The sequence below is a fragment of the Desmodus rotundus genome, chromosome 8 (genome assembly GCF_022682495.2).
Source record: "Desmodus rotundus isolate HL8 chromosome 8, HLdesRot8A.1, whole genome shotgun sequence".
NCBI lineage: Eukaryota > Metazoa > Chordata > Mammalia > Chiroptera > Phyllostomidae > Desmodus > Desmodus rotundus.
Window position 1 is genome coordinate 94,683,655 of NC_071394.1, and position 13,978 is coordinate 94,697,632.

The following is a 13,978-nucleotide window of genomic DNA, read 5'->3' on the forward strand; positions in this document are numbered from 1 at the left end:
ATAGCAGGTGCTAATTCTAGTTGAAATGTGTAGTGGTTCAGAGGGTAAGATCTATGATCCAGCAATTATATGCCTAGATAGATTGATAGTTAGGTAGAAATATAGATAAATAGATATCTACTCCTAGATACACATATATAATCTCCAAGAGACATAAAAATATATGCCTATTCAAAACTTATACATGAGTGTTTATTAGCATTATCCAAATAGCCAAAAGTTAGAAACAATCCACTATTCATCAGTTGGTGAATGGCTAAAAAATGTGATATATCCATAAATACAATATTATTCATCAGTAAAAAACGATAGATGCTATCACATGGATGAAGTTTGAAAATATATGTAAAGTGAAAGAAGCCAGTCATAACAGATCACATATATACTTTCATGATTTCACTTCTATGAAATGTCCAGAATAGGCAAAACTGTAAAGGCAGAAAATATATTAGTGGTTGCTTAGGGCTGGGGATGGGGAATGGGAGGGGAGTGGGGAGTGACTGTTAATGGGTACAGGGTTTCTTTCAGGGAAGAAAAATATGTTCTAATCCATTAATCTAAACACAATTTGTGTGGGCGATGGTTGCACAACCCTGCAAAAACACTGAAACCCGTTGAATTTTATACTTGAGTGGGAAAATTGTATGATGTTTTAGTTATATCTGAGTAATAGTTTTTTAGAAATATTTATTTATTTATTTTTAGACAGAGGGGAAGGGAGGGAGAAGGAGAGGGAGAGAAACATCGATGTGAGAGAGAAACATCTCCTATGCATCCCTACCAGGGACTGAACCTGCAACCTGGTCACATGCCCTGACCCGGAATCAAACCAGCGACCTTTTGCTCTGTGGACAATGCCCAACCAACTGAGCCACACCGGTCAGGGCAATAATGCAGTTTTTTTTTTAAAAAGAGTCCAAGCTCATCTTTCTTTTTGGGGCAGGTTTTTCACACCAGTGAGTGCATCAGAATCTCCTGGAAGGTTTACTAAAATTCAGGTTGCTGGGCTCCGCCCCACAGTTTCTGACTCAATCTGTCTGGTTGGGAGCCTAAGAAAGTGTATTTCCAACAAATTCTTAGGTGATGCTGAAGCTGTGGCTACTTAGGTACAATATTTTGAAAATCATCAGGCTAGGACTAGCTGTGTGACATAATTCCTCTAAGCTTCAGATGGAACTGACCAATGGGGATTAAAAATGACTCCTACCCCGTTGGGTTGTCATGAAGATTAAATGAGATAGTCATGAAATATACTTGCTGTAGATCTTAGTACATTTGTCAGGCTCAATAATAGCTATTATAATTATGATCACTGCCATTATTATTTAGATCTAAATCCTTCCCTGGAAGAGCTCCCAGGCAACCATCATTCATATGTGCCAACCTTCCTAGGGGCTGAGATTATACCAGGAAACAAGGCAGCCTTGTCCCACCCTTCTGTCTAACAATGGATAATAATCAGATAGGAGCTGATATTATTGGAGGAGGGGGGAACTCTGGCCATGCAAATAAACAAAATAATTTCAGATGATGATGTACTGGGAAGAAGACAAAACAAGGGGATATGATAGCAAATGGCTGGACAGCTCGATTGGCCTTGAGTTCAGGAAAGTCCGAGGGGAGGTAAGCTGTCAGCTAAATCCTGACTGGTGAGAAGCCAGTCTTTTGAATCCCTGGAGTAACTTAGTCCATTTGGGGCTGCTATAAAAGAACACCATGGATTACTGGTTTATAAACAACAGAAATTTATTTCTCATAATTCTGGAGCCTGGCAAATCCAAGATCAAGGCACAGGTAGATTTAGGGTCTGGTAAGGACCCACTTTCTACTTTATAGACAGCCCTCTTCTCTCTGTGTCCTCCCTTGGGGAGGGGCAAGGGACTCTATTTTGAAAGGACACTAATCCCACCTCCCAAAAACCCCACCTCCAAATTCCATCACATTGGGTATTAGGTATCAACATAAGCATGGGGAGAGTGGGGGAGGAGAGGCACAAACATTGAGTCTATAGCACAGGTGGCAAACACAAGGCCCACGGCCCTCCACCTTGTTTTATCTAGCCCAACACCTTGTTTCTACCTGGCGGCAGGGCGGAGATCCTTGCCCCTAGTTAAGGACTAGATACATTTATACAGTCCTAAAATTACATTCAGCCCTTTGAAGGCAACCGAAAGGCCGATGTGGCCCCCAGTTAAAATGATTTTGACACCCCTGGCTGTAGAGAAAACAGGGCATTCTGCCTGGGTCTGAAAGTTAGTCTTTTATAGTCCTGGGGAGGAACATCCTCCCCTCCCCCTGCCCCGAAACATCAATGCAAAGGATTTAAGAAGGGAATGAGCTGGGTGTGGAGATGGGAACACAAATCATAACCTTTAAGGCCGACCCAGAACCAGAAGTAAAGTATAAACAAATGCTTCAGGGAGGAAGGTGGGGAAAAGAGTTGCTGCCCCTCCTTTGGACATTCACACCTCAAACATTTATTGAACGTTCAGTGTGTGCTTACTGTCTCATGACAGGCCAATGGATGACTCAGAAGCAGTCTGGCCCTGACGAACATCCAGTGCATCATGGACCTTGTACACAATAAAGACAAAGATAACCACAAACCCAACAGAATATCTGCCAGAGGGATGGGGGTGGAAGATGAGGGTAGGGGTGGAGGGAAGAAATGGGAGAATGGCTCCAGGAACCAGAAGATTCTTCACAGTGCTTAGAAGAGGATGGTTTTGGCTCAGCTGGAATTTATTTATTCAACAGTATTTCTTGAGCCTTTACACTGCACCAGGCATAGTGGGCTCCTGGGGACACAGATGATTGGACTCTTATCCCTTTCATTCCAATGGGCAAGGCAGATGCTGAGCATGGTTCTCAAACTCTGAAGAGCATAAAATCATTTGAGACACTTTGGAGTTGAGAAGGTCTAGCTATGACTCAAAACTGAGAAGCCAAAACAAAATTATACATTCAACTACATTAAAAAATATTCTGCATGTTAAACTTGTAATGCCATGAATAAAGTCAAAGACATACAATTAACAGGAATAATATGTTGCAACTAATATTATAGGCAAAAGGCCAGTCTGTCTGTCTGTCTCTCTCCCCCCTCCCCTCCTTCTCCTATCTATATATAAATTACGAAGACCAACAACATAGTAGAAAAATGGGCAAAGAATGTGAACATAGTTCAGGTAAATGAAATACAAACAACCCTTAAACATATAAAAAGACTTAACTTTTTCAGATAACATATCTTTCTTATTTTCATGTACAGGGTCTGGCAGAAGTAATGCCTGCTCGAGTGTGGGTGGTAGGGTAATAATACGGGTGTAATAATTTATGGTTTTAATTTAAACATTTTAGAGAGGTGTGCAAGCGACTTAAGAAGTAAGAGGCTTCGGCAGCCGTCACTCCCAACATACCCATGACCCAACTGGCTCCAGAGAGTTCTAAAAGCATCCAGACTGTGCTGCTGGGGCTGCCTGGGCCTGGGAAGTGTACCCAGGTGCCCAAATTGGCCCAAAACATCTGTGTCTGCCATCTGGGGATATGCTGAAGGCCATGGTGGCTTCTGTCTCAGCACTGGGAAAAAAGCTGAAGGCAATTATGGATGTTGGGAAACTGGTGAGTGGTGAAATGGTAGCAGAGCTCATTGAGAAGAATTTGGACACCCCTCCATGCAAAAATGGTTTTCTTCTAAGTGGCTTCCCTTAGACTGTGAGACAAGCAGAAATGCTTGATGACTCGTGAAGAGGAAAGAGAAGCTTGGTTCTGTGACTAAATTCCACATCCCAGACTCTCTGCTGACCGGGAGAATCACAGGAAGGCTGATTCGCCCCCTGAGTGGCTGTTCCTACTACGAGGAGTTCAACCCCCCAAAAGGAGCCCAGGAAAGATTACCTCACTGGGGAATCCTTGGTCTGCCAGTCTGATGATAATAAGAAGGACTTAAATACACCTGGAGGCCTACCACCCTCTGACTACACGGCTGGTGGAGTACTACAGGACACAAGGGATCCACTCTGCCATCAACACATCCCAGACCCCTGATGTCGTGTTTGTGAGCATCCCAGCAGCCTTCTTCAAAACCATATCCTAGTAACAGAAGGCCAGGCGAGACTGCACCAAGGCGTGATCCCTGCTCTTCAGCCCTGGGCAGAGGGGAGAGGTAGTCAGGGTAAGGATGGAGAGTTAAGAATCTCCAGAAATGAGGTGCTCAAGAAAAATACTGGAAGAGTAGCAGTGTTGTAGTGAAGCGACTTTTTTTATATATAGTAGGGGTCTTAAAAAGTATGAATAATTAATTTTTTTAAAGACTGATTGGAAGGTATAAGCAGAAATTGGGAGGTGTAGTACTATTTCTAAGAAAACAAGTTCTCATTTACTTTGGACTGTTGACAATATTTTTAATTTTTATTTTTTATCATTTCATTTCAATATTTAATGTTTCAAACTCTGATGGTTCCTGCAAGTATTTTATTTATTTTTTAAAAGATTTTATTTATTTTTTTTAGAGAGAAGGAAAGGGAGGGAAAGAGAGAAACATCAATATGTGGTTGCCTCTTGAGCACACCCTACTGGGGGCCTGGCCTCAACCCAGAGCATGTGCCCTGACTGGGAATGGAAACAACGACCTTTGGTTGGTAGGCTGGCACCCAATCCACTGAGCTACAGCAGCCAGGGCTGGACGGGTGACAATATTTTTTAAAGCCAGTGCCCTGAGTCCTCAGCTTCTATCTCAGCACCTCATGGGGTGCCAGACCAGGAATGCAAGTAATCAAACTGTTGTCCTGTCTGTCCTATAACCTGGGACAGAGAGGCTTGACTACTGACGCTGGTTCCCCACACCATGGGATCAAAAAACCATCTCCACATTTGAAAGAGATACGGGGTGTGCTCATGGCGGCAGTGGCTCAGCAAATCAAGTTTACAGGAGTCATAGGGAGAGTGGGACAGGCTGGTCTCACTCCCTTCCTGGCTTACCGCTGATTTACCAGTCCTCCTGACCTGATGGGTAAGCGCTCAGCAACCACCCAATGTGTGCCACAGTCCTACACTCCTGCCTTCTTTCCTCCATGATGTGTGAAGTGACCCTTTAAATAAATGAGCAAGTGTCCTAAGCTATATCATCCAAAGATTGACCTTCCTATTTTCAAATCCTGTGGCTGGGATCACTGGACACCACTGTGGTGTATTTTCTGTGAGGTGCCTTTCCTAACTGACTGAATGCTGCCTTGTTTGGCCTCTAAATCAATAAAATATATAAAAGTTTGTTAAAAAATAAAATAAAAATAAACATTTCACCTAAAATATCATATGGTGTACTTGAGTGTGATATTGTTGTTACAGAATTACATGCTTATGATTTTGTAATAAAAAAAAGGGTGTCATTTGTGCCAGACCCTGCATTTATTTTTTATTGGGGTAAAATGTACTTAACAAAACCAACCATTTTAAGTGTACAGTTCAGTAACATTAAGTACTTTCACATTGTTGTGCAACCATCAGCACATTCATCTTCAGAACTTTTTCGTCTTCCTTTTCATTTATGTACGCTTTAAACAGCTCCTTGTCCCCTCCTTCCCCAGTCCCTGGCAACCGCCATTGAACTTTCTTCCTCTATGTAATTAATTCTTTTATGGCCTTGGCTTATTTGAAAAATATGCCAAGCAGAAGGAAAAAAACATGGCAGTGCACGTGTAGGGGAGTGGCAAGGCCCTTCCCTGCGCCCCGGAGAGGGGGCCGGGGCGGGGCTGGGAGAGACTGGGTGAAGCGGGAAGAGAGTGACCATAGAGTCGGTCCTCCTGAGACAGAGGGGCCGGAAGTTCATCTCAGAGAACCGTGGGTCGGTTGAGGTTCCGGGGCTGAGACCGCGCGAACAGAGGCTGCGGGCAGCAGTGGGTCTGAGTGAGGGGCTCCGGGTTTTGGGGTGGGGCCGATGGCGTCTCGGGCGGGCCCGCGAGCTGCGGGCACCGACGGCAGCGACTTCCAGCACCGGGAGCGTGTCGCCATGCACTACCAGATGAGGTATGAAGTGAGGCGAGGAGCACTGAGGCTTCCGCGGCAGGGCCTGGGAAGCGACGCCCCCGGCCTCAAGGCTTTTACTCCCTGGCCAGCCCCCGGTCACCTACCTAGTCCCCTCCTCCCCTGACGTTCCCCAATCCTGGAAAGACCAGTTGCTTCAGTGGGGTGCAGACTTGCCTGAGCTCCGGTCATGGTGATGCTGGACCCTCTGTGTGACCTCGGGAACCTAATTTCTAATCGACCCTCAGTTTCTTCACCTGCAAAAGAAAACACGGAATCAACCTTGTAGGGCTAGGAGAATTAGTGAGCTGGTAATTTGTATAAAGGACATAACACAAAATACGAATCTGCACAATACATGGCAGCTGTTATTTTGGGGGAATGGACCGGAAAGGCCAGCCTTTCCCTGCCTCAAATGAATTTTTTTTTTTTTTTGCTATGGAATAAAATTCTTAGATTAACTTTATTTATTTTATTTTAATTTTTATTGTAATTCAATTACAGTTGTATGCCTTTTCTCCCCATCCCTCCACCCCTCAAATGAATTTTATAAACACCCCCACGTAAGAGATATTTCTACATCACCCGTTCAACAAATATTTACAGAGCTTCTACTCAGCATGCATCTTGAGCGAGGCACTGAGGATATCATAGTGAGCAAAACCAGACCTGGTCTTTGTGTACATGTTACACCTTCAATAAAAAAACTGGTCCCTGTCTTCATGAATCTTGAAGTCTAGAGATGACTGACTTTCCCACTTTTTCGCACTTTCTATAATGAATATTTTTGTAAATAAAAAAATTTAAAAAGATTCTCTTAAATCCATTTAACTCTCCCAGAATGTTTTTTGCATCTTTCTCTCTAGAGTTTTCAAAAATGACAAACTCTGGACCTTCACTTCATTCTTATCCTTGGGGCCCCAGCCTAAGGGCACATCACAACCCAAGCAAATATTTTCATGCCTGCCCAGAGCAGAAACAGTCCTCCAATATGTGAAGAGGTTACATTTAGGACCTGAGAGAGAAGAATAAGAAATAATGTACTTCTGTAGATGAAACAGTCTACTCTAGCTGGAGAAGTAAGAGCAGCCTGAGCTAGTTTTGCCAATACTTCATCTAGGCTATACTCCTAGGGTGCAAAGTAATTTTTCCAAACACAGTTCGGAGTTACTCTTCTACCTTTAAATTGACTCTTCATAGTCATTGCAACTTCATATCCTGCTACTCTCTACAATGTATTCCTACCATACCCAGCCAATGGCTTTCCTGGAACACAAACGCCTGTCTTTGGGCCTGCATGCAATTGCCTCTCTTTGGAATACCCATCTCCATTCACCCCTCAGAGTCTAGCTCAAGTGTCACCTTCCTCTAAATAGCCTTCTCAGATGTCCATCCTAAGCAGGATTGATTACTGCTTCCTGTGATCCCATGTATCGTGCAACATATATTTACTAGAGCTCTTGCAGTTCATTTTCTATTTTTTCTTCCTCTGTTCCTTGTGGCAAGCATCTATGCAGGAACCATATTTTATTCACATTTGTATCCCATTGTCCAGTATACTTGGTCAGAAAATGTTGAATGAAAGGTACTTCTCCCTCTGCTCTGCCCCACAGTGTGACCCTCAAGTATGAAATCAAGAAGCTGATCTACGTGCATCTGGTCATATGGCTGCTGCTGGTTGCCAAGATGAGTGTGGGACACCTGAGGCTCTTGTCACATGATCAGGTGGCCATGCCCTATCAGTGGGAGTACCCGTATTTGCTCAGCATTGTGCCGTCTCTCTTGGGCCTCCTCTCCTTCCCCCGCAACAACATTAGCTACCTGGTGCTCTCCATGATCAGCATGGGGCTCTTTTCCATCGCTCCCCTCATTTATGGCAGCATGGAGATGTTCCCTGCGGCACAGCAGCTCTATCGCCACGGCAAGGCCTACCGCTTCCTCTTCGGTTTTTCTGCGGTGTCTGTCATGTACCTGGTGTTGGTGCTGGCAGTTCAAGTGCATGCTTGGCAATTATACTACAGCAAGAAGCTCCTAGACTCTTGGTTCACCAGCACACAGGAGAAGAAGCGTAAATGAAGCCTGCCTGATGGACTGATCTCTAGGGTAAAGCCTAGCCCTCCCGTTGAGAGGGTAGAGGAGCTGTTCTAAAATCTTTGGTAATTTTAGCAGCTGTGATGTTGACAACTAGTGCAAATTAGCCCAAGTTCTGGAAAGCTGCTACTATTGTCATCAGCTGAGGTGGCAAAACTATATTTAACTTATTCCTGGTTGGCTGGAACTGGGTGAAGAACAGCTGTAAATCAAACTTCAGCTAGTTTAAGTTGAAGCCCTTCAGGATTTTTTTTTAAGACTGAGTCTTGGCCCTGGCTGGTGTAGCTCAGTGGATTGAGCGCAGGCCTGCGAACCAAAGCATCGCTGGTTTGATTCCCAGTCAGGGCACATGCCTGGGTTGCAGGCCATATCCCCAGTGTGGGGTGTGCTAGAGGCAACCATACGTTGATGTTTCACTCCCTCTTTCTCCCTCCCTTCCCCACCTCTCTAAATATAAATAAATAAAATCTTAATATTAAAAAAAAAAAGACTGAGTTTCATCCTTGCCTCTTCTTAGTCATTCTCTCCATTTCCATCCATTACCTTAGCCACCAAGACTGAAGTAGGTGGAGAATAAATCAACTTCTACCTTAGTCTGTGGGTCATTGGGCAAGAAACATTTAGAAGGCTGCTTCCCCTGCAGGCTGTCTCTATTGTGAAGCATTTTAATTAAAAAGAACATCAATAAAGTTAAAACTGCCCTGTTCACCCTGTGCCTTGTGTTTGGGATTTTAACAGTGTGAATGCTTCAACATGAGAAGAGGGCTGGAAGCTCCCTGTGAAAGCCGACAGTGGCCATGGAGAAGTGAACTGGGTGTAAGGAACTTAACTCATAGTTGCCACCCAGTAGCTGAGAGGCATGAGCTATCATGGGCCTATAATCTCTCCACTGATAAATGGTCCATTTTCATTTATCCAGTTTGAGTGATGGGGTCTTCTTTTGGTCATATATTCATGTTTATCATTCAGTATTAACAGTATCAGTTCTTTGATACAGTAGTCTGCCTTATCTGTGAGGCATACTTCCTAAGATCCCCAGTGGATGCCTGAAGCCGCAGATAGTGCCATGCTACATGTGCTACGTTTTTTCCCTGTACATACATACCTATGATAAAGTTTAATTTATAAATTAGACAGTAAGATATTAGCAACAATAATAAAATAGAATAATTATAACAATACACTAATAATTATGTGAATGTGGTCTCAGTGTGAGATTTCATTATGCTACTCAGAATGGTGTGCAATTTAAACTTTTAAATTACTTCTGGAATTTTCCAGAAATTTCTGGACTGTGGTTGACTATAGGTAACTGAAACCACGCTACGGCACTATATTATGGTATCCAGAAGAATTTGAAAGTGCCCCTGCTTACAGGGAATGTGCAATCTAGGTGAAACATGATACAAATGTGAAACAACTAATGAACACAATATTTAATGGTGTGGAGCAGATAAGTTAAAAATAGAAGTGAGCCCTGGCTGGGTAGCTCAGTTGGTTAGAGTTGTCCCCATAAGCAGAGGTTGTGGGTTTGCTCTCTGGTCAGAACACAAAAGAATCAACCAATGAAGGCCTAAGAAAAGTGGAACAGCAAATCAATGTTTCTCTCTCTCCCTCTCTCCCCCTCCCTCCTTTCCTCTCTCTCAAATCAATTTAAAAAATAGAAGTGAAAAACAGATCTGTGAACTAAAGGCCCTTTCACACCCAATAGTGGCACATTAAATATTACTTGAAAGGTGTATGTCCCTTAGCTCTTACCCACGTGACTTGATTGTCTCTGGATGGATGATGCTGAGATCTCTAACTGCAGATCTCTGCCCTCTCCAATGTCATAGTCACTCTTTTGTTCTACAAGCATTAGGTATGTACTCAGTCACTATTAGGTGCTAATGGTACTTTATAACTGCAAAAATCTCTTCCTCTAGGTGTCCTGATTATCACGTCAAACTTAACTCTTTGCCTTCTACCTCATATTCATTCCTCTTCCTGCATCCGTACGTGTAAATGAGTATATCAGGAGCACAGCTCTGGATCATCATCATTAAGTTTCCACTGTGTGCCATTTTTTTAACAATTAAAATTCCTTAATCTCTTCCAGAGATTTCCAAAGTGTGATCTCAACGCAGCAGTCCTGCACTACCTACCAGTACTCTCACCACACACTATCTTAGCAGAACCTCTTATGAATCCCCATGTTGGTTTCATGTTCTCCCAGTTTCCTTTGCTTAAAAATTTCCCTTTTCTACTCCTTTACTACTCCTGGAGACTTCCGGTTCCTTCAGTTCAAGGAGTGAGAGTTCTTTCTTTGAATTCACATGACATTTTTATTTTACCTCGTTGACAGAATTATTAGTTTACATGTGTTTTACTCACCCTTTGCTTAGTACCTAATAGCGTACACTCTGAACTTTTTGAATGAAGTAACTTGTTTTATTGTAGACTAAAGTCTGAATGTATTTCACAGAGGAAGGAACTAGACCAGCGATTTCAACCGGTATGCCGCAAGAACTTTAAAACATGCAATACCTGACTATTTCATTAGGGGCACTGAACTCTCTTCCCTTAGATTATCAACTTAAAAAAATAACAGCCAACACAGTAATAGCCCCTGCATAAACATATAGGTCATATAATAGAATTGTATCTTATTGGTTATATCACATAATAAGGTTTTGTCTGACTGGTTAATTCTTGGTACCAGAAATCCTTATATTCAAGTATACGCACCTGATTTTTTAAAAGTCACTTTGGAGCAAAAAGCATAGGTAATTGCTTATTATTATTATTATTATTATTATTATTATTATTATTATTATTTTATTATTTTGTAACTCAATAAATATTATGCCTATTTTTGTCAGATCAGCAAAAATACATTTTTTCGTGTGTCACAGAATTTTAGTAATTAGTTTATGTGTGCCATGAGATGAAAAAGGTTGAAAATCGCTGAACTAGACTAAAGCAAAGGGTAGAATTTGAAGAGCAGAGAGGAGCAGAGAGGAGCAGATAGAAATGTGTAGGTAATGGGGTTATACGCACCAGGTACAGATTGCTAATTTTCAAACTGGGATGCAAATAATACTAGTTTTTTAAAAAGTAAACATTTCTTTGGTTATTAGAATGGCACTTGGCGATTTTGGAGTGCTTTTGAAGACCCATTATGAAAATTACTGTCAATGCCAAAAAGAAGGGCACCATTTGGTTTCTTTTAGTTTCCTGCTTATTAGGTTGTGGGATTCTACTTTTCTGGGCTTTTCCAATCATTGTTTTCCTGCCTCAGGATTGTGGTGTTTCCTGGAGCATATAGTGGGAAGAGCTCTGTATTTAGATCAGAAGACTGGGGTTAAAGTGCCAACCCTACTGTTCATCAATAAGATGGACCCTGTCTATTTCACAGGATTGTTTTGAAGATCAAATAAGGTGAAGTAGTATGAACGTGCTTTGTGAATGATACAACACTATATAAATGTGAGGAAGGGTTATTGTTCCCTGATATTTACAGTACTAGAGAGTAGGCATTGGAGCTGTCGCCAGGCGGGGACTGGGCCCTGAGTGGGTCTGCCTCAGGCTGGCCTGTAGTGTGTGGATTCTTGACTTCGTGTGGGAAAGATTTCATGAGTCCAGGTGATTTCGAGGGAATGTTTATTAAAGCTGGGGACAGCAAAAAAAAGGAAGGACTTAAGTTGAAAGAAGCTACCATAGAGAGCCGAGGTGGTCCTCTGCTTTGGCGCCCTAGAAATATCATAGGAAAGAAATGAGCCAAGGCGGGACTGCTGTTAGCTCATTGGGAAGTGAAGGTCACAATGACAGAAGTGAGCCAAGGTAGAGCTGCTTTTAGCTGACTGGAAAGTCAGAGAAAAGGGGGGCCTTGGAGACACTTCAGAGGGTAAGCCTGGGACGAGCTGCCGCCGCCTGTTGCTCCCCTGGTTGCAAGTCTTGTGGGGACCCTTAGAGTTTGGGAGAAAGAAAGTGAAAAGTTGATGTCTGAGAACATGCTCCAGAAAGAGCCTGCCCTGGTATCCTTTGGCTTTTTATCTCCTGGGTAAGAATTTTAGGGGAAGTTTTCAGTAGAATACTCATCAGCTTTCCAGGTGCATTTTTAATATGCTGATGCATCAAAATGAGTGTATAGCAGAGATTGGTATTATTCTTTGGTCAGCTTTACTGCTTTACTTTTTTCTTGGGTCTGTCTGGCTCTAAAAGAGTTTTTGTTACTTGATCCCCTGAATTCATCCATCCTTGGGTTTGGCTGGCACAAATGGTATTAACTGGGTTTCTGTCCTCTATCTCCCTGACTAGGGCCCAGAAGCCCTCTGACACCCCACAGCAGTGTGTTTTGTCAGAAAGAGCCTGAAAGATTGGGTGGTGAGCCCCAGCTCTTTTTTAGTGTGTGGATGAGTTACTTAATCTTTCTAGTATTTTCTAGTCTGTAAAATGGTTTAATAAGACTGACCGCAATGGTAATAAAATGAGACAATGTGGGCAAAGCACAGGGCCCACAGCCTGGTAGTAGAAGTTTAGCAAATGTTGACCTCCTCCCCTTCGCCAAGGTGTGCTGCAATTTGCCTGCTGTGCTCGTTACCTTACATCCTTTTTAAAATAGGCTCCACAATAAATATGGAACCCAGCAAGACTGAATAAAAAGCAGAACTTCTTTTCTCTCCTCTTTTCTCTTTCGCTCTTCCTTTCTCACCTTTATTCCTTTTCCTTTCTATGTATTCCTTTTCTTCCCTTTCTATTTTTTCTTTCTCTCTTTTTCTCTTGTTTGTGTATATACATGTGCATGTGTTTCCATTTATTTATCTTCTGCTTCTCCTACCATATCTTAACCAGGATCAGGGATCAATTAATCAAATATTTTTACTATGAGAGTCATATCAGGAGATATAAGGGGTCAAGGGAAGAAGAGAACCAAGTTTCTCACTTCATGAGCCCAGCATTGAAAAATGTGTGACCTGCCTGGCTGGGTGGCTCAGTTGATTAGAGCATCGTTCCAATGCACCAAGTTTACAGGTTTGATCCTTGGCCAGGCACATACAAGAAGCAACCAATGAATGCATAAATAAGCAGAACAACAAATCTCTCTCTCTCTCTCTCTTCCCCCCTCTTTAAAATCAATAAATTAAAAAATTAAAAGGAAAAATGCATGATCTATGTAGATCTAAACCACTCTGGGTTAGGTAACAATTTAGGGGAAGACCCTCTAACCCAATCCTTAGTATGGCCCGACCACTCTCTTCTCCCTTCACATCTTACTGATTTGTTTGCAGCGATGGGCTCCAAGGCCAAAAGACAGAACTGTGTCAGACAGACTATTTGGGGTTCCCAGAAGCAGTGGGAGATGAGGCAGTAGGAGAAGAGACCATAAGAGAATTGAACTGTAAGAAGCTGGCAGAAGTGGAACTCCCTAAGCTAGAGACCTTGACTTTGAATAACATTCCTTTCTGCTTATTTCTCTCTCTTTTTAAAAAACAGATTTTATTTATTATTTTAGAGAGAGAGGAAAGGAGGGAGAAAGACAGGGAAAGAAACATCAATGTGTGGTTGCCTCTTAAGTACTCCCTACTGGGGACCTGGCCCTCAATCCAGGCAGGTGGCCTGACTGGGAATCGAACCAGTGACCCTTTGGTTTGCAGGCTGGCGCTCAGTCCACTGAGCCACACCAGCCAGGGCTGCTTATTCTCTTTATGAAATGAAAACAAGAATTCCTTCCTGTCTTAAAACATAGTTAGAAGTATGAAATATGAAAATGCTTTGTGAAATGTAAAACAGATGAACTGCTATCATAATTTGCATTTACTCAATTTCAGAGCAGCTATTTCGTAACATCCACCCCCAGGCACTGGAGAAGCATAAAGAACAAGGG

General features: G+C 42.6%; 1 protein-coding gene and 1 pseudogene across 1 annotated transcript; both read left to right on the forward strand.

The window, feature by feature from the left end:
• Positions 1-3,405: 3,405 nt before the first annotated feature.
• On the forward strand, positions 3,406-5,210 carry LOC112301064 (adenylate kinase 2, mitochondrial pseudogene; annotated as a pseudogene).
• A 610-nt stretch (positions 5,211-5,820) lies between these two features.
• JAGN1 (jagunal homolog 1) lies at positions 5,821-8,254 on the forward strand. Its single transcript, XM_024556665.4, has 2 exons — positions 5,821-6,024; positions 7,635-8,254. Exons 1-2 carry the CDS (start codon positions 5,936-5,938, stop codon positions 8,095-8,097), a joined length of 552 nt encoding a protein of 183 aa, XP_024412433.1. The 5' UTR covers positions 5,821-5,935; the 3' UTR covers positions 8,098-8,254.
• The last annotated feature ends 5,724 nt before the right edge of the window (positions 8,255-13,978 follow it).

Excerpts from the sequence above, each read along its gene's own strand:
- JAGN1 (XM_024556665.4), top strand. The coding sequence starts at position 5,936 with ATGGCGTCTCGGGCGGGCCCGCGAGCTGCGGGCACCGACGGCAGCGAC. Across the intron at positions 6,025-7,634 it reads GCCATGCACTACCAGATGAG|TGTGACCCTCAAGTATGAAA; the intron begins GTATGAAGTGAG and ends TCTGCCCCACAG.